Source organism: Borostomias antarcticus (genome assembly GCF_949987555.1).
Source record: "Borostomias antarcticus genome assembly, chromosome: 33".
Taxonomy (NCBI): Eukaryota; Metazoa; Chordata; class Actinopteri; order Stomiiformes; family Stomiidae; genus Borostomias; species Borostomias antarcticus.
In genome coordinates, this window is record NC_140266.1 from 3037080 (window position 1) to 3063308 (window position 26229).

The following is a 26229-nucleotide window of genomic DNA, read 5'->3' on the forward strand; positions in this document are numbered from 1 at the left end:
GTCTTCCTGTGCCCTCAGAGCAAAAAAAAAAAAAAAAAAGATAAAGAATTGAAGATGAAACAGGGAAGTGGTTCTGAAGATCCTATCAGTCATTGTTTGACTGCAGCCTTCCGGATGAGGCTCAGAGCACGGTGCTTGCTTCACTGGTCATCTGTCATTTCTCAATAAGGCCAGTTCAAATTTAGGCAATTGCTGACCTCCTGTGGGTCACTTCGATGAGATTGCTCATCCATATGAATGCTCCCTCCCATGGATTTTTTTCAATCTCTTGTGTTGATATCATGATTTCCTTAAGTATGACAGAAAAAAATCAGCCTTATCGGTTGTCACTTTTGTTTTGGTATTTTAGTAACATGGCATTTTCATGGACATGGCAAACTATATGAAGCGATAAGGAGAAGTAGCGTTGGATTACAGTAGATGAGGTGCTGATGGCTCTGTCAGAGCCCGGGCCGTCATGCTATGAAATGTGTTGTTTCCCAGACTGCTTTGCCCCAACACATTATGGGAGACAGCAACTGAATTGTGTTACATGTACACACTTGCACTCTGCCCCCTATAACCACCTCTGTGGACCTACAGTATTATAACAGCTCCTTCCTCTCAAGTTCCTCTCCAGGCTGGTCTTGACCATGGTTCTGACGACCGTTATTATGATACTGTTGGTATTGGTTGAAAATAAGTGTGTGGTGGCCGTGTTCAGTGATATTCATCTCATAAACTAAGAGGTGCTTCAGGATGTTTCTATGGTATGTTAACATAGGCTGTATGTGTCAACACAACACACACAACACCAATTTGATATGTGTAAGTGCAATTAACTTGTGTTATCGTGCACATTTAATATTCTAACCCTCAGTCAGAATAATCACTGGGACAACAAGCAAGCGGTAGTTATGACTTGCTTACAGTCTGTTGGCAGATGTAGGCCTACAGGTTAGTAGGCCTACATCTGTCATTGCTACTGTACTGGCTATGTCAATCGTACTGTAGCCGCATTGTCGTCACCCCTCAACGTGCACAGATTAAGACTAGGCGACTGTATGTTGAACACAGTGAGATTTTGGCTAGGGCTCAATCAGTCACACCTGGAGTGAGGTTTACACGATGTCTGTAATTCACGTTCGCAGTTTCTGAAACCAGGAGTCTTTTCCCCGAAGAAGATGGTCTACCATTGAGTGAGTAACGTTAGTAGACATTCACATCCCCAAACCATGTGCATCAATGCAAATACCACAGTGTATTCCTCCTCAATCCAAGTAATTCATAGCTACCAGCTCGGTCAGGCTTCTCGGAATAGCTCTGAGATCGATCAATTAACACAAGTCGTCTCCGGCAGCCGTAACCCCGATGGCTCACGCTCATGCCACACGCCGGTGGAGAAGAAGACTCGGTGGGATATTTATAGTCACCCAGCCACAGCGCTGTCTCCCGAGATGCTCTTTTCTCACTGCTGTCTCCCTGAGCCCCTGCTACATCTCCCGCACTTTCTATCTTTCCCATCGCCCTGCTCACTCAGCCACATAGGATAGCTGTATCAATGTGTAGGCCTACACACATACAGTAAGACATCATACATGTAGGCTACAGGTCACACACGCGTGCGCTCGCACACTCACACACTCTCTCACACACACACACAAACGCACGCACACACACACACACACAGACTATAGCATGAAAGGGTTGGGGAAGTGAACCATTCTTTCATAATTTCTCTGTAGGTTTAAGTAACAGCGTTAGCTTTCCACACTCACTTCCACATGTAGATGAGCTGCCCACAACCGTATAACGCATTATGTAGAACTAGTAACAGGGTAGAAATGGATCAAGCATGGACGAGATATTTGATCCATTTCAGATCAAAGTAGCCTACAGTACGAAATGAAATGTGCCCAAGATGTTCTTTCTTAACCACTCATCTCCTCTGTAGTTTTAGCAAGATGTGGAAAGGGAAGTGGCTTAGTGTCAGTTTGAGCAATCAGATGATGTCGTAGGCTAAGCCTCAGAAACCATGGTGCATCCGATAACCACAGCAAAGCAACAGGAAGTGCACAGGAAGCCAGGGGCGTGCTAGCGGCAAGACGAGGGTGGATGTCTCACCCCCCGCGGTTATGTTGCAAACACTTACCACAAGGGCACTGGCGGTTCCCCCGCTGTCTGCTAGCTAGCTGTCCAGACTTCCGGCACTGTGAGGATGTTCACAGACACCAACACAACAGTTAGCCATTCCTGTGTAACTACAATATCGTTCATATGTATTACCATGTAGTTATATAGTAATTATTAACTAAGGTTAAGTGTGATTCTTGTTTTACCATATTCTGGTGGTTCACTCGTCTCCATCTTGTTTTCTCTAGGCTCCTGGCCACCATAGTCATACACCAATGTTTCTCATCTACAGATAATCCTTTTTGTGTATGTTTCCATATACAGTACCTAACATAAAAAGACAAAGTGTACTGTAGCTATAAATAAGCAAACGGAACATTGTAAAGAAAAAATAATTCAATATTTATTTGCAGTATAAACATGTGTTGTGTTGGTTTCCATATACTATACAATACATAGGGTCAATGATATCCTTCATGAATCAGAAAGTTGAACTATACCCCTGTTAACAAGCCCAGTTTTATACACATATAGATTGCATCTTTAAAATGTATACAGCACATATAAAACAGCTATTGAACATGTGTTTGAAGCTGTAACACGATGCAGATGCATTGTAAAAAAAAAAAAAAAAATCCCTGAAAAATTCCTCAGTGAGGTAAGATAAACATTTTTAGCATTCACTTTTCTATCCACCTTTTTACCCTGCCCCTTTCTCTCTCTCTATCTATCTCTCTCTCTCTCTCACACACACACACACACACACATACACACACACAGACACACACACACACACACACACACACACACACACACACACACACACTCTCTCTCTCTCTTTTCCTCCTAAAGCTTCCAGGACATTCTTACCAAGATGTAGCTACAAGAAACATCACAGAAAACCATAGTTCCTGTGCTCTGGCAATTTACAAACAGAGAAAAACACGTATAGTTTCTCTTTCATTGTTACAAAGACACAAACACGAGAAGCAGCTTGAAATCAAGGATTTTCTTTTAAATAGAAAAAGCTCTGCACTGAAATACATTTCAATCCTAGGTGAAGGTGATCAACTTGTCATCATTTCCTTATTGTGACGGAGATCTGACTTCAAACAGGGGAAGTCATTTCAAGCATGAACAATACTCATCTCGGATACTGTATTTCAGAGAGGAACTTTGCATATAAGCTCATAACATACTGTATATTGAAAGGCCACAGGAATAGCATATAGCACATTATCGAAATTAAACAAAATCCTTGACATTATTCAATTTGATGGAGTAATGTATGGTGATAGAACTGAAATAAACATGCGTAGTATAGATAGGTACAGTACAGGTCAAATACCCAGTTCTTAGGTACACACTGTATGTGACGCTATAAAGCCTTGTACTTTGGACACCCCAGGTCAAAAGTTACTTCAGTCCAAAACAGTCGAGCTATATTTCCTAGAATTATAGTACAAAAGAGGAGGAATTAAAAACCAGAGGTCTTGGATCTAAAAAATACTGCAAAAGGTCGATATATTGCAGAGTAACAAACAAAACCTCATGAGACCCGTTAAAGACAATTAGTTGTCCATTATTACCATATTTTGATTCAAATAACGACAAACGCTTTTATACAACAGTTTCTAAAGTGAGATACAAATAGTATTGAACAGTCAGCGTTAGAAAGAAGTTAAAAAGGTTATATAAGGCCGGCTTAAAGCAACCCTGCTCATTTCTGATCAGTTGTCCCCTTGTGAACCAGTCTTGTGTTTCTGTCCCAGAAACCCCCTGGCTACGCACTGTATGCTGCTACTGTACCTCGGTTCACTCTCCCCCTCCACCTGAGACTGCAGCAGCAACAGCAGTTCAAAAAAACTGTTCTCATCACTCGGCTTCCAACTGGTAAACAAACATCCAACGCCCTGGTATTCGCCCGCTATTAGAGAGCACATTATAGCATGCTCATGTATGGAAAATAATATAACATTTTACTATCCGCTTTATCCATATAATAGAGTCATAATTTTGTAATAGAGTATTCATAATATACCCAAGGCTTGCGGGTGAATCAACCAAAATAAAAACACTCTCGTTGAGGAAGTGGGGGACCTTTGCTGTGACACAAAAAGATCCATCTTTCAAATGCCGTTGAGGAACAATACGCTTTTAAGTAGCTAAGTGGCGTTCCGCTCGCCAGCCCCAGTCCCAGTCCCTCCCCGTCCTCCCCCCCAGCTGCCCGGGCTAGTCGCAGCCTAGGACTGGCTGTTCCCTGGGCCCTCTGAATGTCTCTTTATCTGACTGCCTGGAGGACCAGTTTTAAGTGCCAAGAAGTGAATGGCTTCACCACTGTGCAAACTGCATTAGGTCATAACAAACATAGAAAAAGAAAAAAAAAAACTACAAAAACAACCGGAATATCACAACGTTCTCTTCTGTTGGTCTGTTTCTTTGTAGCTACAATCTCTTCAGACGTTATTGTATTATTTTTGGTGGGGGGGGGGGGTGGTTGGAGAAAGAGTAGATTTATGTGTACATATACATTATGTGTAAATGTATACAAAAATATACAAATGGATGTAGACATATTCACTGTAGTACTGACATACTGTCCATACATGTTACTGTATATTATGCGCGTGAACATACATACTTTTTGTGTTAATTCCTTGGTTTAAAAAAAAACGAGACCCTACATTCGGTAGAGCGAGATCGCCTCCTTAAAAATCCCAGACACTACACATTGGCACCTTTCACCTCAGGAGGCTGAGGACGTTGTCAGTGAAAGACAACAATAAATTAAGCACTGCAGATTCCTTTTTCCTATCTTTGTATGAAACTCTCTGTCCCGTAGCGTGCTGTATTTCAGTCAATTTAATCTCATTTTCCCAATAAAGACAAAGAGGATGTTCCAAAGGCAAGATGAGACGCTTCTCAATAGCTTTCGAGACAGCAGGGCGTCCACGCTCTGCCCTCTGGGTAAAAGCCTCTCCAAGCAGCATTCCATGTGCCCTTTAACCTTTAACCCTCATGCTGTCCATGCACCCCGCCTGGCTCTCAGGTGGGACAGCCTCTGGAGATCAGAGAGAAACATTCTAACGATGGCTGCTCCAACCCTACCGGGCCGCACCTGGCCAAGTCCCTCATGTGGACTCCAACGTGTCCAGCTGAAAAACATTATGATTGGTTGGTGTGGTGAAGAAGAGCTGCTCATTGGTGGGCGAGCGGTTGTCACAAGGGCTGTTCAGGCCCAACGTTCTCTCAAAGTCCAGGAGCTGCCCCATGAAGTTGAAGTTGGGCGAGATGTTGGACTTCTTCCTCTTGACGAAGTCGTAGGCGTCGTTGAGGGACAGGTTGAGCTTCTGCATCAAGTAGGCCACCGTCACCGTCACCGAGCGACTGATGCCAGCCAGGCAGTGTACCAGGATCCCACACTTTTTGGAACGAGCTTCGTCTGAAGGAATGAGAGAGAGAGAAAATGTAGAGATAAAGAAAGATGAGCCTGGGTGTCTGTTACTGAATGAGGGTTTGTCATTTTATCAAACGTTCGTATAAAAAGGCAGCATTGGCTGTAAATACTGACACGCATTCACATAACACACACACTTTGATCATTCAGAACTAAATTACCTTTATTTTGTCAATGACAGTGGAATGCCACTGTAATGTCAGACCCCCCCATACAGTACACAATACAGTATACAAGAAAAAACTTGAAAAGACGTCATGAATTATTAACAAACAAGACCCCTCTGGATTGTATTCTGTGCAACACTGCACTATCAAAGCCATTAGCGCTGCCTAGCAGAGTGCTTCCTTGCACTCCGTCCCTCTCCTTTCTGCTGATGGATGGACCGTGTTCCCAGACCAACTAGCTGCATCTCTGTCTGTGGGATTTGAGCCCATGTTGGCTCAAAGGCTAGGGGCTGCTAGCTAGGTGTCAACCTAATTCTGCACGTGCTCATTGTCCAGAATTAAAGTCATCATCCTAATCTCGTTCTACCCCACAACACAATTTATTTATTTATTTATTACTTCTGGGTCCAAAAATGCAGTAATCATTACCAAAGAGAATGGCTGCATAAAATCTCAACGCCATGGCTAATTCTCATCAGTAGAGTTGAGATATCAATTGAGAGAATCACAACCTAAGTAGGCCCTGGCCTATCTCACATATCTCCCAGTAATGGAGTCGTGAACCCTGACAAAAATTCCAGACATTGCTAGACCAGGACCACTGAACGTGACCCAACTCTGACATGACCTTTACAAATGTCATATTTTCCTCCCAAACAGTGGCTTTAAAACTTTAAAACAAAAGAAAACATATCACCAGACATTCCAAGAGCCAAGCAAGAAATTGACATTCCCATGAACCAGCAGTGGGGAAAACCCTCACTCCTTGAGAAAGTATCTGATTATTAATGAAAATACATTTCTTTAAATGTGTTAAACAAAAAAAAAAGATTGTAACCCCAGCTTTGCTGTTCTCATGTCTGTGTATTTGTGATGACTGGGACATATTTAAGTGAATAATGTCTTTTCTAATATTGTCTGTCTCCTGACAACTCTGACTGAGGAGAGAACAACAGCCATTGGATGTGTTGCTGATGCAGATTTGACCATGAACAGGATGTGTTGCCTGTTTCTGATTCCATCTAAAGACATTGGGTCTCATTCACCAACTGTTCTTAAGAAGCATTTCCTTCGTAAACTCCACTCACACAGTTTTCACAAAGATTCTGACATTCACCAATGTTTTCTTATTTGGGATTTCTTCGTACAGTAGGTGAGAACAGAATCTACGAACACTCAAGAGCAGTCTTATGCACATTTGAGTATGTTTGTGTCCTTCAATTCTACAGTTGTATAATATCATAGGGATTCAATATCATAGGGAATACAATCATATTTGTATGACTCATAATTAATAATTGTTTTCATTATTTTACAAAGCGAAAGTGCTGTCTTCCCAATAACAGCCCTCCAGCTCAGATACTGTAACTCTGAGCACCCTTCTCTTGATACAGTGTTCACTGAATGAGTAAATAGTATCCCATACATCTTTTTAGTGTTATTTTATATCCATTACGGATGCTACTAAATATGACAGGTGGAGTCCGCTGCTCCACTGTCTTTAGATTTTGGTTTTGGTATTCTTGCCTTCAGTCTCAAATTTTCTTTTCAATTTCTGTGTGTCACAGGTTGTCACTTGTCAGTATCGCTTCCACCCTCACTTGCCCATGCAGGGTTCAATCCCGGGTCCTCTGACTTTCCAACACACTTGACAAAACACCGCTTTTTCCAGCCACGCCACCGAAAAGCTAGTGATTCGAAGCAAGCGGTATTCATACTGAGAAGTGATTCAGCTTGGCTACGTGTGCAGTCTCACGCCCTTTTACGGGATTGGTGGGCCGTTTACCTATGCTAATTAGGAACGACTGGCGCGTGCTTTCAATTTACGGTAAGAACGCAGGTGCAAACGGATTCTGCAGCGTAAGAACACGTCATGAATCAGACGTTGACTTTTCTTAAGACCTAAGAGGCCAAATACTCCTTTCATGGGCCACGCAGGTCCAGTGCTAGTCTTTCATCTTGAGCGTCATGTGCACATTGTGAACATTTACAAATTGTTTTTGATGAGACAAGTCCCGTCAACTTGCATCCAGCATACAGTATTCATAACAATCTAATTATACGCTTGTCAATGGTGGTAAAGATGGAATGGACAAGACCTACATTATTCTAAGATCCTCTAATTTATGGTTAAAAGGCCAGAGTTAGTGGGACAGAGTCATGAATCTTGGTTTTTACCCTGCGAGAGCTGCCATGTTTCAGGAAGTATCCCAACTCTGTGAGGATATAAAGTCCTCTCATGTTCAAAAACAATCAAGCATGAAGCGACGTCGAGTTACATGCATCTGAGGAATGGCTCATTACCGGAGGTTACTGGAGGTTAGTGATGGGATGATTGTATGATATGATTTCAGCGATACACATGTTTATTTTAATGATCCCAATTGATGTCATGTAAACGTAGCCTCACTGTTAGTCTGATACAAGTGCTGAGAGTCTGACTCAGCTTTATGTGCTCAGCGAATGATCTCTACATGTCACTTTAAAGGAAATGGCCTTGTATACCTTTTACAGTGTTTTGAGTGTCCAGCTGAAATCATGTTTACTGTAAGGCTCATCAGCATTCTGACGGGTCAGTGAGATGCCAGGATAAAACATACGACAAGGGAACCAATCAAATCCAAAACATTTGGTTTTAACTGCCAACTGCTGATGAGGCTAGAGATTTGAAGAGGGACCAGGGGAGGCCACAAACTCACCAATGAAAGAAATGGCCTCCGGGAAAAACTGCGACAGGTTTTGGCTCCAGTGATCCGAGATGGGGATCTGTTTGTACTTGAATTCCCCGTCGTGCTCAAACATGTTGGGCAGGTTGGGGGTTACGTTGAGGATGTATTTGATGTTGTACTTCCCCAGCACGTCGAGGTTAGTGGAGTCTTTGGCACACCCGAGGTAAAGGTAAGGGAGGATCTGGACGGGGAACGCTGGCTGGTTATTGGGCAGGGGGCTGCCCTCGGATTCGGTGGCGCTGCCGGGCTCGCGGTCTGACTCGCCGTCGGAGCAGTCCGAGCTGATGCGGAGCCCCCCCAGGCCCAGGACGGACGCAGGGGGGGAGCTGCTGGGACAGGAGCAGTCCAGGTTGGTCTCGCAGTGCTCTGGGTACTCTGTCTGGAACTTGTTGAATCCCCCTGAAACCAAAAAATAAACGATCAAGATCAACAAGAACATTGAACAGAAAAAGAACACAGCGGATATCTTACTGTACACAGTGGCTATTGAGAAAACACGTATCCCATCTACAACACTGAGAATAATCATGAATGATGTTCCTATTGTAGTAGTCTAAACATGTATCTATCCATCATGCACACTAACGTCTAAGTATGATTATAGATATATATGTGATGTTATAATGTCATGTATAGCCATGAAGCCCGTCAATTATGATAATGTATTCATTCATGTACAGGATGTCTCCCATGGCTGTCAGTGTGACAGAGTTAGCATGCGGTAAACCCACAAGAGATTCAACCACTCATCTGACAGGGAGGGGACAAGAGGCAGCGAGAACTGTTCTTCTGTGTACTTTTTTGTGAATGACAGTGCCTGCACCATGTAAAAGCTATCATTGATATTTGTATCTAAACATACGAAACCTCTAGGCATAAGATGAGCTACTGTAATAACGACACAGATGAAGGTAACACATGGATGTTGAGAATGTTCTTCACGTTCACGCAGAGTGTGTACTGTAGCTACAGAGTGTAGGATCATTTTCTTCCTGTTCATTCATGAAATGCATGTCTTTGCCTGAAGGAGGACAACATGGCGGAGCCATTTTAGAAAATTAATTGAAAACATCTTTTTTTCATGTTACTTTTTTTTCAAAGTAAAATCAACAACTTCAATAACTTAAATTCGAATTGCTGAAAATGAGATCAAATAGGCTATGGCCCGATCAATGACAATGAAAATTGCATCGGAAAATTGCATCGGCTTTAAATCGGCTAATTGACAAGCAACAATCCTATGATTTTGACAATGCGAGATAAATTCAAAACTATTTCCTAATATTTTCTAACTCCACTCACAAATAATTCTGTGAGCAGTTAGGTTACTGTAATAAACATGGTACTGATGATATTATTAACCTGTCATGTCAATTAAACTAATATTTCAGTAAGCTATAGCAGGCCTAATCATTGGTAATAATGGGGGTAATTGCAGAGGGATATTCTCACAGATAGCCGATTGTAATGAAACAATGCAGCCTAATAAAATGCGGCTGCCATATAGCAACCTACTGTATCTTAATAACTTTAGGCGAGGTGTGTATGCTACTGCTACTGTTGAATTAAACAGAAGCGCCAAACTGACACTTCATGTTACATGATTATTCATGTATGATCGGATTTGTGAGACGAGTTGTTCCTATCATATCTGACACAAATAGGGCACAAATAATTGGGACAGATTAAAAGTTTGCTGGATATTTCCATCAGACCTCAGAGTTTTCAAGTTGACAGTGGGAATAGGCTATAGCATTCAATATTATATTAAACAAAAACAAAAAAAAACATAATTAAGCCTACCTGTTAATGCACTATCTTATTAAAGTGTTCTTACCCTCCAAGTAATACGCCTTAGAACCATCGTCCCGTAGTTTCTGTAAGAGAAGCCCCAGAACAGAGCTCGCCACCCCATTTTCCTGCCAGTCCGAGGTGGCCTCGTCGTACAGTAGCACAATATCGGTTTTGCACCGCTTGACAAATTTCTCCTTGTCCTCGTTATTGGGGATAATGGAGCGGATCGGTAGGTTCCCCTTCTTCAGCCTCCGCAGCATCAGCCCCGGGATGGCCAGATTGATGGCCGTCTCGACGTGAGACGACTCGAAGAGCTCATGTGAGCGGCAGTCCAGCAGCAGCAGCGAGCTCACACCGGATTCCAGTCCTTCTTGCAGCCATTCCACACTTTTGCTCGACATCATCATAGTCACGTCCCGGGAACCGCTCCAAAGATTAATTTTCATGAGGGAAATATTGAGGTTGCTCTTTGCAGTGACATAAGGGGGAAAATCACGGCGCAAAACTTCTCCTGTCCGTCGAGCCGCACACTCTGCCGTCCCTGCTTCTAGCGAGTGAGTTCTCTCGGGATGGATACACCACTGAAAACATTAAGAAGATTTTTGTCGTTCAGTCCATCAAAATTGGAGGTTTCATTCTGTGCCGTCGACATCCATTTGTTCAAACAGCCCGTTTGAGACGTATATTCTAGTTACAATTTTTGGTACAATTTGGATTCCAAGTAAAATGTTGCCATAACCCATTATTCTAGCATATTTGCCATTCGACCGCCTCCTGTTTGTCATTTCCAGCAAGCGCCGTGACAGCCCGAACTAAAAGGGGCTTTGCAGACAGTCATGTCACTGGGGAAGGAGGAGTTGGGTGAAATTTAAAGATGCAGGGCCCATCGCCCGCTGAATGGAAGAGCTTCACCCTGATGATAGGCGTCAATTTATAACTAATTTAGATGGTAAATTGGACCTTAATTGATCAACTGTAGGCCTGCTGTCCACTGGGCAATGCGTGTTGCTCAGATTATTCGTATACGAAACTATTCGTTTGAACAGTCCGCTTTCTATCTTTTGGCAACCTTGAATGAGGTTGGAATGAAAACAGTTAACTTTGAATGCATACAGATACATCTAAAAAGAAGACACAACGTATGTAATTTCATTCAGAATATTGAGAGAGGGGGGGGGGGGGGGTGAAGTGGACACTGCCTTAGGACAAGCAACTTGATCAACAACATTGGCCAATTTAGATCACTTTTAAATATCATTTACTGTCAGATATCAATCCTCAGAACTATGAGTAACACTTTCCAGGAACTAGTTAGAAGGCCTAATTAATCAGATAATAAAGTAGCTCTTATCACACAGTAAACATGAAATATTAGAGTATTAAAATGATATCGATCTTGATAAGCCCACTCAACCTGCCCTCTATCCCTATTTGGACTAGTGTCCTGGCAGCACAGTCAGGTTAGCACAGCAGGGGGTTGTGGGACCAAAACATACCCGTCAAAAGTCTCAGAAGTGGGGTGGCCTGATTTGCCACACGGAGCCGTCCGAGGGACTTGGTATACATCAGAGAAATGTGACAACACTCAGTCTGTTTGATGGGGGGTAGTGCCACACTACTCACGAGCCCAAAAGGGATATTCATAGTGTGTAGTGAGCCTGCAGGGCAGGGTGTTGTGGGTTTGAAACCTACCCCACCGAACGCTGCAGTATGATTTCCTCACAGCTGTATGGAGTAAGGCTTAGGGTGCTCCGCTTGTAGACAATGGCTCTTTATGCGTCCCGATGACTTACAGTTACTCCAAACTGTCAGCTCTTGTGCATCCATCCCTCTTATCCCCAGCCTCCCACAGACAATAAGTAACAGACCTTGTCAATGGCTTAGCACAGCAGGCCAACACAGAATTAAACTGCCTTTATTATTCCTGTCAACGTTTGGTCTTCACCCAGCGATGATGTCATATCTATGTTGAACATCAGATGTCGATGGAAACAACATAGGGGAATTACATCCAACTGTTAATAGTACAATATTATCCAACATACAGTACACATAAGAGGAAGTGGGAGATTTTCTGCTGTACAACAACCTAATTTAAATGTATCAACTCAAACCCGGACAGAATAAATTCACGTGAACAATTGAGAACAATAAGACAACAACCCCACACTCGTCACCAAACTCAGGGACCTGGAATTTAACGTTCCCTCTGTGCCACTAGGTCCTTAACTTCCTGACAGACAGACCTAGGTCCCCGGAAGTGTCCTTGAGCAAAACACTGAACCCCAAAATCACTCACGTGCGGCATGCTGGCGCATTACCTAGTACTGTCGCCTCACAGCAAGAAGGTCTCCGGGCCTTTCTGTGCAGAGTTTGCATGTTCCACCCATGATTGCGGTGTGTGTGTGTGTGTGTGTGTGTGTGTGTGTGTGTGTGTGTGTGAGTGTGTGTGAGGGTGTGTGTGAGGACGTCCCCCATAATAGAATCCAATTTGAAAAACATGCAGAAGAACAGATCGCTAACGGTGTCCATCACTGGCGAAGGCGGACATGAGCACTCGGTTGGTCCACGGGCGCGTCCCCTGCACGCTGCCTACCGTCTGCTCCTGGTGGTAGGCCCTCCTCAGCAGGTACAGTAGTCCAACTTTTCAGAACACCGGCTGCCCTTGGGGGGAGGACAACGGGATAGGTGAAGAGCCGAGAAAAATGTCATCGCTGGAGACTTCTGTCACTGTGTGTGTCTGTGTGTGCCTAATAACCGTGTGCTCTGAAAAATCCACCATATGACAAATAAAGTTGTTTGTTTTTGGTGAAAGCGGGCAGCCACACCTCATCCTCACTCACCCTCAACACAGGAGCACCCCAGGGCTGTGTCCTGTCCCCATTGCTGTACTCCCTGTGTACACACAGGACTGCGAAGACACCTACGATTCCAACTGCATCGTCAAGTCATGACTAAGTGGTGTCAGGGCAAAGCCGCCATCTGAGCGCCAGTAAGACGAAAGAGATGGTAGTGGACTATGGTAGGAAGCATTAGAGGAAAGAGATGGTAGTGGACTATGGTAGGAAGCATTAGAGGAAAGAGATGGTAGTGGACTATGGTAGGAAGCATTAGAGGAAAGAGATGGTAGTGGACTATGGTAGGAAGCATGAGAGGATCTACAAGCCCCTAAACAACGATGGAACCCCTGTGGAGAGGGTGGACAACTTCAGGTATCTTGGTGTCCAGATCACCAAGGATCTGACACGGGCTACGAACACTGACATGGTGGTGAGGAAGTCAAGGTAGAGGCTGTTGCACCTCAGATATCTGAAGACATTTTAAGTGTCTCCCCGGATACTGAAAGTAGGAGTTTCTATACATGCACTATTGAGAGCATCGTGACTGGCAACATCGCCACGTGGTATGGGAGGAGCACCGTGCAAGACCAGAAGGCATTGCAGGGTGGTACGGTCAGTGGAACATATCACACAGGTTCACTACGTGTTGTACCTGTATGCGGTAGTATGTGACAACAAATTAAACTGACTGACTTTGAGACAGAAAACCACCGTTTAGACATAAGGGTACCCCGTATTCTATTATAGAGACACTTGAACGGTGATGCCATGTTCTGAAGGTAGCTAAGAGCTCTCCAGTGAGATGAAGCGTTGTTTCGTAACTCTGCGAATGGCCTATTCTGAAGACGGTTGCCATAAAAAGCACGACCCAGTTTTAATCCACCTCTGTGATGCCGACTCCAACGTTCTCTAGATTCTCTCACCCACAAAAGTTGTCCCCAACTCATAAAATAAGGTATGGAAATCCATTGATACAGTAAGAGTTCTCTCATTTGCACAGCTTTAATGGCAATTGTAAAAATGTATTCCGTCAGATGTTTCTCTCGAAGCATTTCACAAAATGCCGCCGGAAAATAGTACCATTCTCTCCTCAATGAAAGTATAAGCACATGCTGGGTGCTATGGATATTTCAGAGAAAGACTGACTGAGTGCATATGTGCAGAGGGATGATGGATCCCCCCCCCCGACCCCCAAAAAGAAACAAAAAAACAAAACAACCGCAGTTTCTCAACTAGATGCATTATTAAAGACAAAGGGAAGGGCGAGAGCTATAGGGATGCTGGACGCGGGTGTGTGTTTAGTGGGGTTGGCTCAATAAGATAATGCTGTCAATTGTTTGAGTTTCCCTTACTGTACAAAACATGCACCTCACTCATAGCCCTGCCACTCCGTGCTACCTGCACTGTAAATGTTATACAGACGCAGGGCCCTTCTGTAAATCATAAAAGGTCTGACTCATGTGTTTGGCCCTTCAATCTTATTATGTCTAACAGCCCTGGTGACATGAATCACAAGAAATAGCTGTAGTCAGAAGTAATGATACTGTATGCTGTTACTGTACAGTTAAGGTTGCTGCCTTGAGTTCCCTGGTCTAGATTTGTGAAGCGCCAGGCGAGACCCAGATCATGAGGTGAAGCCGTAAACGGAGGGTGTGCTTCAGAAGCCACCGTGAACTTTGAGGTTTGCTTTATGGGCTGTTCTTGGTAAGCTATACCACTACTGAGCACACCTTACCTTTAATAGTGTGTGAAGTAATGGGTATGGTTTTGTTTGTGCATGGCTGACCATTACACAAGGCTATGATGCAGTACGTGTGAATAAATGATCACCTATACTGTTTGGTGTGATGGTTTTGTAGTCCTGATGAACATCCAGCTGTTTTTTCATCAAGATATGGATTGCCTTCTAATCTAAAAAAAATTCTGTCAACTCTATAATATTGGAACAGAGTGGAAACTTGTTTCGCAGTCACAAGCAAGGGTTGGTTTGCGTTGAGGGCCCAACGCGAGACCTCGCCAGCAAAGCCTGGTCTGGCTTCCCAGACAAACACAAACCCAATACTCACTGAGGGGGAGGAGAAGGAGAAACAGGAAATGAAGCAATATGGAGCCCTGCCAAGTCAGCGCAGAGTTAGTGGTCAGGGGAGCCGGCGTGTCACTAGAGGTCTGTTTCATTGGCCGGATCACCTTGATCTGAGAGGGAAAACGTGAAGATTGTTTCAGAGTATGGTGTTTGAATAATCCTGCCAAAAGCTAACATGATTTCCTGTGTGATCTGATGAGTATGGTAATGAAAACTAGTTTATACCATTATTCAATGAGAAAAAACATGGCCTTGCCACTGCAAATCTATTCCTCTAGTTGATTCTGTTCTACAGCCAGTTTAGAATATCTTCAGTATAGCTGCTTCTGTATGGTATACCTATCAGTCCACCACTTCCCACTAACCCCCTACAAACCAAAAAAGCTATATATCATTTTAACCTCCAAGTCTTCCTCAAATAAACATGGGTAGGTTAAAAATAGAGGCCAAGAATAAGGGCGAGAACAAAGTCCAGGGAGCATTAGCGAACAGGGTGAACTCTGACACAGTGCTGCTCTGATCAGTGGCACCACGAACCAGGAAAAACGCATCCAGATGTTCACTAGCGTCGTCATATCCAAAAGAGGCAAGAAATGTGCTGAAAGCCTCTCCGCCCCCATCAAACCCCAGCCTTGTGGGCCACACATGTGCTGCATAATGCAGGGGCTTGCTATCCAGCTTTTCTTCTGTAACACACACACGCGGTGGTGGGGGGGGTGGACTCAAGCAAGCTCGCTAGTTATTGAACCCAGTCTGTGTGCCTCCCCCCCCCCCCCCCCTCTCCACTACTCTAGCTGCTGGCAGGCCTGCTTAGAGAGGCCCATGGTGAGGGGGAGGCATTTTCTCTGAGCCAGTGTGAAGTGAAAGTGCAGCTCAGTCCTATCCGGACCCCCAGCCCCCAGACAGGAAGGAAAAGAGTGGGCCCTGATCGAGGATTCCAGTTCGGTTTTTTTCTTTCTTCTTTTTCCATTAGTGTGGCGCTGAGCACAAGCGGACAGCGCGGTTTAAAGAGGCGGTCAGGAATTCACACTGCAGCTCCCAGGCATCTCAGCTCCCCCTTCAGGGACCAATCACAACGCAGAACAGCCTCTTGGAGGGACTTCAGTGAGGTCATCCCACTGGCAAACTCTTATGAAAACAAACCCCCGATAATGCTTTCTGTCGTTCTTTTCACAACAGTTTGTCTGCAGACTTCAGTTCAAGAAAAACATTACATATTGAGAGGTCATTATGCAGGAATGTGAGCATGTGTCTCAGTTATAGTGGTTAGTAAATCAAACCGCAACATTCAAAAAACAGATTTATAACACAACGCTTCAAAACTTTATAACAAATCACCACACAAACACGACAGTCATACTACGCGACTGTGGTTTCACACATTTCATAACATCGAGCGACAACAAAAGCTTCATAAACACTTCATAAAAACCTCCAAGGAACATCTACAGAACTATCAAGGCAGATGTACAGATTTACAGCCAAATATGACAAGAGGCAACACAACTCATCATCCAAAAACAGGATCTTAAGATCAGTGTGAAGAAAAAAACAAAGGCCCCGACAACGTACTGTAAAATAAGGCACTGTTCTACAGTAGCACCACCACTGTCTACACCATCCCCGCTACTTAAAGCACTTTCCAAAATGTGTCACAAAGACGTCTTATGCATGCCGTTGTTGTGCACCGTGTTGCAATAGTGTTGACTTTTTTTTTTCCTGATGCATGCAGGCGACTCATCATCTACTGTCCAGAGGGAACCAATGGGAACGACTTATTCAGCAGAAAACTCTGCCCTCAGCATAATCCTGGAGCCTCTTCCTGTCCCACACTTCTGGGCTCCTCAGGCGAAACTAGGCACAGAGCATCGGTGGGTCTCTGCTGCACAGAATACAGACAACCTGCAACGACACGGCCTTCTCACAGACACAGGGGTTGACATTTAATGACATTTAACCGACCGCCGACTGAGGAATAGGGTGAGAGAGAGTAAGAGAGAGACAGAGAGAAAGGGAGACAGAGTGTGAGACACAGAGAGAGAGAGAGAGAGAGACAGACAAACAGACATACTGACAGTGAGAAAGAGAGAGAGAGAGAGAGAGAGAGAAAGACAGACACACAGACATACTGACAGTGAGAAAGAGAGAGAGAGAGAGAGAAAGAAAGAGAGAGAGAGACAGACAGACAAACAGACATACTGACAGTGAGAAAGAAAGAGAGAGAGAGAGAGAGAGAGAGAGAGAGAGAGAGAGAGAGAGAGAGTGAGTGAATGAGAAGACAGAAGCTGGTGTAGCCGAGGGTCAGTTCAGTTCATTGGGAAAATGAATATTAAAGAGGGAGGGAGCTGGCCGGGTGCCAGGGCTGCATCTTAATAGTCTAAAGCTTCCTCTTCCTCTAGTATCTCCTTTCCTCCAATGCTTCTTTCCAACATTAAAGGACCTGGCCGTGTGAACGGCCTGGTCGACGGTCATCCTCCATCCCCGATATTCCCTGGACTACTGCTCCTATTTCAGTCATGGCTTAGTCCTCAGATGGGAGGGGACAGGAGACGGAGGGGACAGGAGACGGAGGGAGGGAGCGTAGTCAGAGCGTTGAGGTCAGTCCTGTGTGCTCAGCTGGGGCTGCTGCCGCTGCTACTGCTGCTGGAGATGCAGGCTGATCTTCAGCTGGTTGTCAATACACTCCTTCAGCTTGTCCTCCGTCAGTGTCAGCCTCTGTTCCAGAATGGCCACAGTCTACGGGGATGGAGAGAGGGAGGGAGGGAGGGAGGGAGGGAGGGAGGGAGGGAGGGAGGGAGGGAGGGAGAGAGATAGAGTGTAGGGGAGGGTTATAACACAGCGTCACCAAAAAATGTATGAATGCATCTATCTGTCGCCCGCGGAGACAGATGTTCGCTTATCCTCGCGGACAATCCAGCTGATTATGGAGGAGGAATCCGAGGCCTGAACCCTGGCTCTGTTGAAGACAGCCCCTAACACCACAGCCTCTATGTCAGATGGACGGAAGGACCCAGGACGAGGGGGGTGCAAGAAAGACCCTCTCTATGTAGGGAGAGGAGACAGGACCCCCGCCCCCCCCCCCCCCCCCACACGCGTGCACGCGCACTCCACGGGCACACGGGGCTGCCCCAGCTGTGCCAGGCTGAGCACTTGCTGTGCGAAACTTCGCTGTTGTGACCGTGTGGTCCGGCGAAGGTGCTTGCATGGGTAGAGCAGCCGACCGGTCAGTGGGAAGATGCAGATGGGCTTGGGACCCCTGTAGACGGGGGTGAAAATTAACTTTTTGGCTCACGGTGAATCACCTGCCAAAGGGACTGTAGATGAAAAAATCTACCAAGTATATATTTTTCAGATAGCCTTCCGAAATCTAGTCGCCAATTGGACATTTGGCCGGTGTTAATTTCCAGCCCTGCCTGTAGATATATACACTACTCCCCATTGCTCATTCATCAGCATGCTAGAGTCATGATGGGCTCGAATCATTCAAACTTCATGTGACGCAAAGTAAACTGGTTCGGTAAGTAGGTCACCTCGACTCAAGTCATTGTCGGGAGCTTCTTATCTTAGATTACGTGAGATTACATGCGGCGCTCTAGGTCAGGTAAAGAGTGTTATTGAAGGCTTTTAACATTAATGGCAGGCCCATTCAGATAAGGAGCTGGAAAGGTATTCAGCCCGGGTGCAAGAGAGGTAGGCAGAGACCAGGGAAACACAATAACCAAATCGGAGAGGCAGCAAAGTGGCGTGGGTAATGGCTTGTTCGAAATCAGCCGGGTAAACAAAAAACAAGAAGTATTCTGGACCTCGTATTACATTTCTATTTCTGGGCCCCGTGAGGGAGTCATCAGAAGCCCTTCACAAGAAAACCTCCCAAAATAAATTCTGTTTATCAAATAGTCCACAAAGAGAAGCACGTGGAGCCTTTCTGTTACACTCTGTTCCAAATAGGCGACTGAATTAATGCACGTGAAAAGCACAGGGGGGGGGGGAAAGGTGTCTTGCCTGTCTGCGTGAGAGGGGGGGGGGGGGGGTTACATGTGCACATGACAAGGTGCTGAGCAGTAGTTTCCAGTCTGAGACAACCAACAGGAAAAAAGAACTGAAAACATGATCTGGGAGGAAATATAGGGCATGGAACTAAGACTAGGATTCCACCTCCATGCCCTTGCCGTGTTGAAGGAGAAGAGGGATTCTGGTTACACTCTTCATCATCATCTTCATCATCATCATCATTACACTCTTCTGCCTGAAAATGTATCTGGAAACGGGAAACTGCAACTACGAGGCTGGTCGGCATCCCCAAGACTACTGAGATATTCAGGGATCATATTGAAGGTCCGGGCTTTTAGTCTTTCAGGGCAGGACACTGTGTCACTGGTTTGGATCTTAATTGTGTTATTGTTGTAAATTGCTTATGTTTTGTTGATGTTTGCGTTTGCTTGTGAGCTCGTTGGAAATGAGGGAATCCTCAAGTGCCCCATGAGTTTAAATAAAGGTTTGAAATGAAATGAAAGGTCTGAGTCAGGAGATGAGCAGGTGAGGAGAGGGCAGGTGAGGAGAGGGCAGGTGAGGAGAGGGCAGGGGCAGGTGAGGAGAGGGCAGGGGCAGGTGAGGAGAGGGCAGGGGCAGGTGAGGAGAGGGCAGGGGCAGGTGAGGAGAGGGCAGGGGCAGGTAAGGAGAGGGCAGGTGAGGAGAGGGCAGGTGAGGAGAGGGCAGGGGCAGGTGTGGAGAGGGCAGGTGAGGAGAGGGCAGGTGAGGAGAGGGCAGGGGCAGGTGTGGAGAGGGCAGGTGAGGAGAGGGCAGGGGCAGGTGAGGAGAGGGCAGGTGAGGAGAGGGCAGGGGCAGGTGAGGAGAGGGCAGGGGCAGGTGAGGAGAGGGCAGGGGCAGGTGAGGAGAGGGCAGGTGAGGAGAGGGCAGGTGAGGAGAGGGCAGGGGCAGGTGAGGAGAGGGTAGGGGTAGGTGAGGAGAGGGCAGGGGCAGGTGAGGAGAGGGCAGGTGAGGAGAGGGCAGGGGCAGGTGAGGAGAGGGCAGGGGCAGGTGAGGAGAGGGCAGGGGCAGGTGAGGAGAGGGCAGGGGCAGGTGAGGAGAGGGCAGGGGCAGGTAAGGAGAGGGCAGGTGAGGAGAGGGCAGGTGAGGAGAGGGCAGGGGCAGGTGTGGAGAGGGCAGGTGAGGAGAGGGCAGGTGAGGAGAGGGCAGGGGCAGGTGTGGAGAGGGCAGGTGAGGAGAGGGCAGGGGCAGGTGAGGAGAGGGCAGGTGAGGAGAGGGCAGGGGCAGGTGAGGAGAGGGCAGGGGCAGGTGAGGAGAGGGCAGGGGCAGGTGAGGAGAGGGCAGGTGAGGAGAGGGCAGGTGAGGAGAGGGCAGGGGCAGGTGAGGAGAGGGTAGGGGTAGGTGAGGAGAGGGCAGGGGCAGGTGAGGAGAGGGCAGGTGAGGAGAGGGCAGGGGCAGGTGAGGAGAGGGCAGGGGCAGGTGAGGAGAGGGCAGGGGCAGGTGAGGAGAGGGCAGGTGAGGAGAGGGCAGGGGCAGGTGAGGAGAGGGCAGGTAAGGAGAGGGCAGGTGAGGAGAGGGCAGGGGCAGGTGAGGAGAGGGCAGGGGCAGGTGAGGAGAGGGCAGGTGAGGAGAGGGCAGGGGCAGGTGAGGAGAGGGCAGGGGCAGGTGAGGAGAGGGCAGGGGCAGGTGAGGAGAGGGCAGGTGAGGAGAGGGTAGGGCAGGGGTAGGTGAGGAGAGGGTAGGGGCAGGTGAGGAGAGGGCAGGGGCAGGTGAGGAGAGGACAGGGGCAGGTAAGGAGAGGGCTGGTGAGGAGAGGGCAGGGGCAGGTGAGGAGAGGGCAGGTGAGGAGAGGGCAGGGGTAGGTGAGGAGAGGGCAGGGGCAGGTGAGGAGAGGGCAGGGGCAGGTAAGGAGAGGGCAGGTGAGGAGAGGGCAGGGGCAGGTGAGGAGAGGGCAGGGGCAGGTGAGGAGAGGGCAGGGGTAGGTGAGGAGAGGGCAGGGGCAGGTGAGGAGAGGGCAGGGGCAGGTGAGGAGAGGGCAGGTGAGGAGAGGGCAGGGGCAGGTGAGGAGAGGGCAGGGGCAGGTGAGGAGAGGGCAGGGGCAGGTGAGGAGAGGGCAGGTGAGGAGAGGGCAGGGGCAGGTGAGGAGAGGGCAGGTGAGGAGAGGGCAGGGGCAGGTGAGGAGAGGGCAGGGGCAGGTGAGGAGAGGGCAGGGGCAGGTGAGGAGAGGAGAGGGCAGGTGAGGAGAGGGCAGGGGCAGGTGAGGACAGGGCAGGTGAGGAGAGGGCAGGTAAGGAGAGGGCAGGTGAGGAGAGGGCAGGGGCAGGTGAGGACAGGGCAGGGGCAGGTGAGGAGAGGCTAGGGGTAGGGAGGGCCTCTCGTGACCGAGGCTGGGTCAGTCACAGCAACATCAAGGCCACATGGACACATTCAGCTCATTGTTACTCTGTCGGCTGAGAAAAACACACCATAGAAGCTCTGTGTGTTTGTCTGTGTGTGTTATTATGCATTTGCTTCATACCTGACTGGCAAATTACATATCTATACAGTATATCTGACCATGTCCACATAATGGTGACATACAGCAAAGGGCTTGCAGGTCAATGCAGTCAAACAGACCGCTGCGTAAAACAGTTCATACATGGTTCAGTGCGTTCTCTGTCTGACCCTAAACAATTTTTCTAACTGTGGGTCATAAAAACAATTCAGGTAAAATGCATTAGATTACCTTTGGGGATTTGCTTCAATTCCACCAATCACAGTGGGTAGATGTTGTTATATTTCTCTCCACAACTCATCTAACCTCAGCCATCATATCGGTACGTGCAAACAAACACACAAACAAACACACACACACACACACACACACACACAGTCTGGACTACCCCAGTGATCAGCTCTGTTATAATAACCCTGGGATGACCCCTCTCATGAACACACACACACACGCACGCACGCGCACACACACACACACACACACACACACACACACACACACGGCTCCGGCGTGTAGGCGAGACAGAGCAGCAGCGAGCTGGCGGTCCTGAGCATCCCCCTGGGTGAGGGAGCTGCAGCTAGATAACATCTGCTGGCATTTCATGCCGGAGCGAAGGAGGTTTTGAATTTCCTTCCTTTGTGAGTGTGCTTTTCCAAATCGATAATACCCTACGCTTATCTGGCCAACTTGATAGTGCTGCAGAGCCTTCCTCGCCATCTGTATTTCCTAAATTGTACCTCCAAGGTCATAACAGAAAAAGAATAGTAATTCTATACACACAGAGGGCGATACTTTTCCAGTTCTAGTAGAAACCAAATCTTCTCGGCCCTAAAAATAGATCGTTTGTTGTTCCCCCTCCACGTTCTTTAAGTCCTGAGCTGCTCGTTATGCATCAGACTTCTAGTCCCTGTCCTGAAGTACATGTTGAAGCTCCCTAATTCCACTACTTGTACAGATTAGCCCTTGCCATGTAGTCTTACGCCGAGGAATTTGGTCATAGTGCAGTAACAAGACAGGACAGTGCAAAATGCAATGACGAAGTTATACAATACAACACACAGAACAAAAGACAATGCGCACCGATGCGCCAAGGCGGCCGCCCATGGCGCCATCTTGAAACCTAGTCCTGGTTGGTTGATGTCAAGTGATGTGAGGTTATTATTCCAACAGTGGTTAGAAGGATGATCGTAGCGTGATCCATAAAAAGTGGACCCAGGAAGTGATCTAGGAACTCATTTCAATCTACACGTCGGTTACAGTGCATACATGACCTGTGGGCAGCTGGAGTGCTATTTATAAATCTGCTTCACTCAGATGCAGCACAGCCCACACGCTATGTTGACCCATGATTGAAGGAAATCCCCCGTACTGCTGGCCCAAATGAGTTCAACTGATTTGTCTCTCTTCACTCCGGTGACGATGAGCCAACATATTCGTCACCCAGCCCAGATAAGACCTCAGATCAAACATCAGCATGTGGCAATTTCCTGGACAGATATCAACCCCCTGTGCTGGACTAGGTAAATGACATTTAATGGAGGTTACCCTTCAAATTCAGGATTAGGCTTCGTCTAAATAAGAGAAAACCAATCCCGAGCTGCTCACTGCCAACCCAAGACAGGGTAGGATCATGTAACGGCAGTGCTGGTCGTAGTGCTTTATTTTGCACTTTGAGCTAGTCTTGTTAACATTTGTTGTCGTTGTTGTTATTGTTGTTTTTTTTATTGTTATTGTGTATCGTAACCTTTGTTTAGTTGTGTATCGTAACCTTTGTCTTTTTTTCAGGAAACTGTGTTGCTGCCTCTCTTGGCCAGGATTCTCTTGTAAAAGAGATCTTAATTTAATTTCATCTCAATGAGTCTTTAACCTGGTTAAATAAAGGTATAATAAAGTGCTCTCATTATCAGACCCGCCAAGCTAATGAAGAAACAGCTTTCATTTGACGGCCACAACGACGAACTGGAGACTAAAACCCATCAAATTCACGAGAACCTTCAGAAAAGTAGTTGTGAAGGAGTTTTGTTAATATTTTCCTCTGACTTTTTCATGCACTCTTTAGAAGTCCCATTATATAACGCCATAAAAGTCTGCTGAATACTTGATCCAGTGCTGTTTTGGTTCCTCTGGCGGTGTGATTTGCCGTTCAGCTCTCGTGGGTTTGGGGTTCTAACGCTGGCCCTCTGTGGACGACAGCCTGGCGACTGTTGTGCTTGTCGAGAGATGCTGAGCTCATTTTAATATGTTACATACTAAATATTTCAAGATGTCACATTACACCAAGTTCACAGGGGCTTTTACTGGTAATAACTCTCATTATCTGTGGAATGAGAGGGTGACAGCACACTGGTCTGTAGCCCCGAGAGAGAGAGAGAGAGAGAGAGAGAGAAAGAGAGAGAGAGAGAGAGGGGGAGAGAACGAGAGAAAGCAGTACAATAATGAAAACTAGCTTGCACAGCAGTTTCCTGCATTCGAAGTTCATTTGTGAATTATTAATATCTTTCAATAAGCCTCTTGATACAGTTGGGTTTTTATAAAGAGCTGTAAAGAGTGGGATTTCCAACAGCCCGTTTGTCAGCCCGGTTACCAGAGTGAGTCTGTCCAGCAGTCGGACGGGGTGAGGTCTGGACGAAGGAGGTCACTACTCTCGGCTTTGAAGAAAATGGCGGGAATGCGCCGCAGTCACTGGGTGTGTCAGAGGTTAAAGGTCGGCATCCCCCGGGACGGCCCTGGAACATTAATAAACGCTCCCACATGCCAGCGGGGCCCCCGGTCAAGGCCAGACGACCAGTCGGCCGGCTGGCCGGTCCTCCACCACTTCATCCAGGCCAGACGTCCACACTGCAGGCAACAGGAGGGGCTCTGAGACACCACGACCTCCTCGGCAATGGAAACCATCTGCTGGAGACAGAAGCCCCTCCTCCCGAAACCTCCACACTCTCCCAAGGTGGCCTGCATTCAGAGGGCCTGAAGTTCTCTGAATCATTTAAGATGTTGTTATGGGGATTCAAATGAGATTACAGTGATATATTCCCGGATGCCCGACGTAGTACCACAGGCTAGTGGAGATGGATGCTATTCGTCCGCCTTCTCTCTCAAAACAGTACTTAAATGGATTGGGTTTCCCACGGTCGCTCGCTCGTCTCCGTCGAAGCGTAAAGCAGTGAGAGATATTTTCATGGCCGGGCTGAGTCAGGCGGACATTAATATGGAACATTAATAATATCCCTTTCCCCCGTCCACCTGTGGATTGTTTTATTACAGCCTGAGAGAGCGATAGATGTTGTAATGACTCACTTCCTGGTCCGCTCCGCAAACAACACCCGACGAGCCTGTATTCATCCTCACACATCTAGAAACGGAACCTCAAGTGTGTGGGGTGAACGGGACCTTCCTTCTCTCGAACACAACCCCCCTGAGAGAACGTGAACGCCGAGAACATGTTCCTCGCCCTCAAACGACACCCTGTCTCAGTTTCGGACTGGGCGGAGTCACCCTAAAGGGTTCTTTCTGACCCGAACGGGGCTCAATCCGGAGGGCTCAATCCATTCATCAAAGGGTTATTACAAATGGCTCTATAGAGCGCCCTTGTATGAGAAACAGTGACATCACACCATGCAAGTACGACAGTCGTCGCATAAGCCGTGACATACAGTTATATAAAAGATACAATTTATATTGTAAGTGGGTCCCCTAGTCCCTTCGCTCATATCACATACGGGCTGCAGCAGAATCGTTATACGTGCTCTTACAGCAGCGCATTAAATATTAAAAGCTGGATGCCGGTGAGTGAGCGCCGAGCCTGCCTTAACGCATGAATGATGGATTTTCCTGAGGGTATCTGAACGGCAACCTCCTCCTCTCCTGCCTGTATTATGAATGGGCCTGTGGGTATCTACCGAGCTGCGCTGAAAAACCCGAAACACCAGGACTTGTACTGGGCGTGATTGCTGTGTTTTTCTTTGCTCACACCGGGCTGCTGATGAAGAACGGCGCGGCGCTAATAGTCCATTACTGGCCCCGCTGAGTCCCGAGGCCTGCCTGCCCCCCCCGCGCCCTCCCCCCCCCCCCCCCAACACCAGGGACACTGAACTCCCAGAGGAGCACAGGGCTAACGGTGCAGTCGTGAGCTTCGTTCGAGACAAAACACCTAGGCTGCGTTCCGAATCGCCTACTACCCTACTATATAGTATGCCAAAACAGAATGTAGTATGTCCCAATACATAGTATGCCACATGCAGTATGGCAAAAATACCAGGATGACCTACTACATCCGGTGGTATTTTGCAGTATGCAAGCCAGCAGGCTTTTCTGGCTATTCTGAGCCACAATCCTGTGCGCAGCGGAAATGTGCGTCACATGTGTGAGTCGTGACAGCTGTAGACGAATGTTGCATTATGGACAGCGACGGATGTGGGCTAATTTCAAGGCGCAATGTTATGACAAGGTAGTATGTCCCAATTGGATGCCTACTGCTTGCAAAGTATGTACTTTCTAAGGGCAGCTGTAGTAGGTACTGGTAGTAAGAAGTAGAAGTATGCGATTCGGAACGCAGCCCGAGTCTCTCAT

General features: G+C 47.0%; 2 protein-coding genes across 2 annotated transcripts in view; both read right to left on the reverse strand.

Annotated features, from left to right (window-relative positions):
- Positions 1 to 4543: 4543 nt before the first annotated feature.
- Positions 4544 to 11028, reverse strand: dusp7 (dual specificity phosphatase 7). Its single transcript, XM_084460539.1, has 3 exons — positions 10303 to 11028; positions 8436 to 8864; positions 4544 to 5554 (listed from the first exon to the last, which is right to left on the reverse strand). Exons 1-3 carry the CDS (start codon positions 10703 to 10705, stop codon positions 5244 to 5246), a joined length of 1143 nt encoding a protein of 380 aa, XP_084316665.1. The 5' UTR covers positions 10706 to 11028; the 3' UTR covers positions 4544 to 5243.
- A 6788-nt stretch (positions 11029 to 17816) lies between these two features.
- Positions 17817 to 26229, reverse strand: part of poc1a (POC1 centriolar protein A) — a gene marked incomplete at both ends in the record, with an annotated part of 32547 nt that continues 24134 nt past the window's right edge. The window contains one exon of the mRNA XM_084460713.1: positions 17817 to 17918. Within this exon, the coding sequence (XP_084316839.1) occupies positions 17817 to 17918 (102 nt within the window). The remainder of the gene's footprint in view (positions 17919 to 26229) is intronic.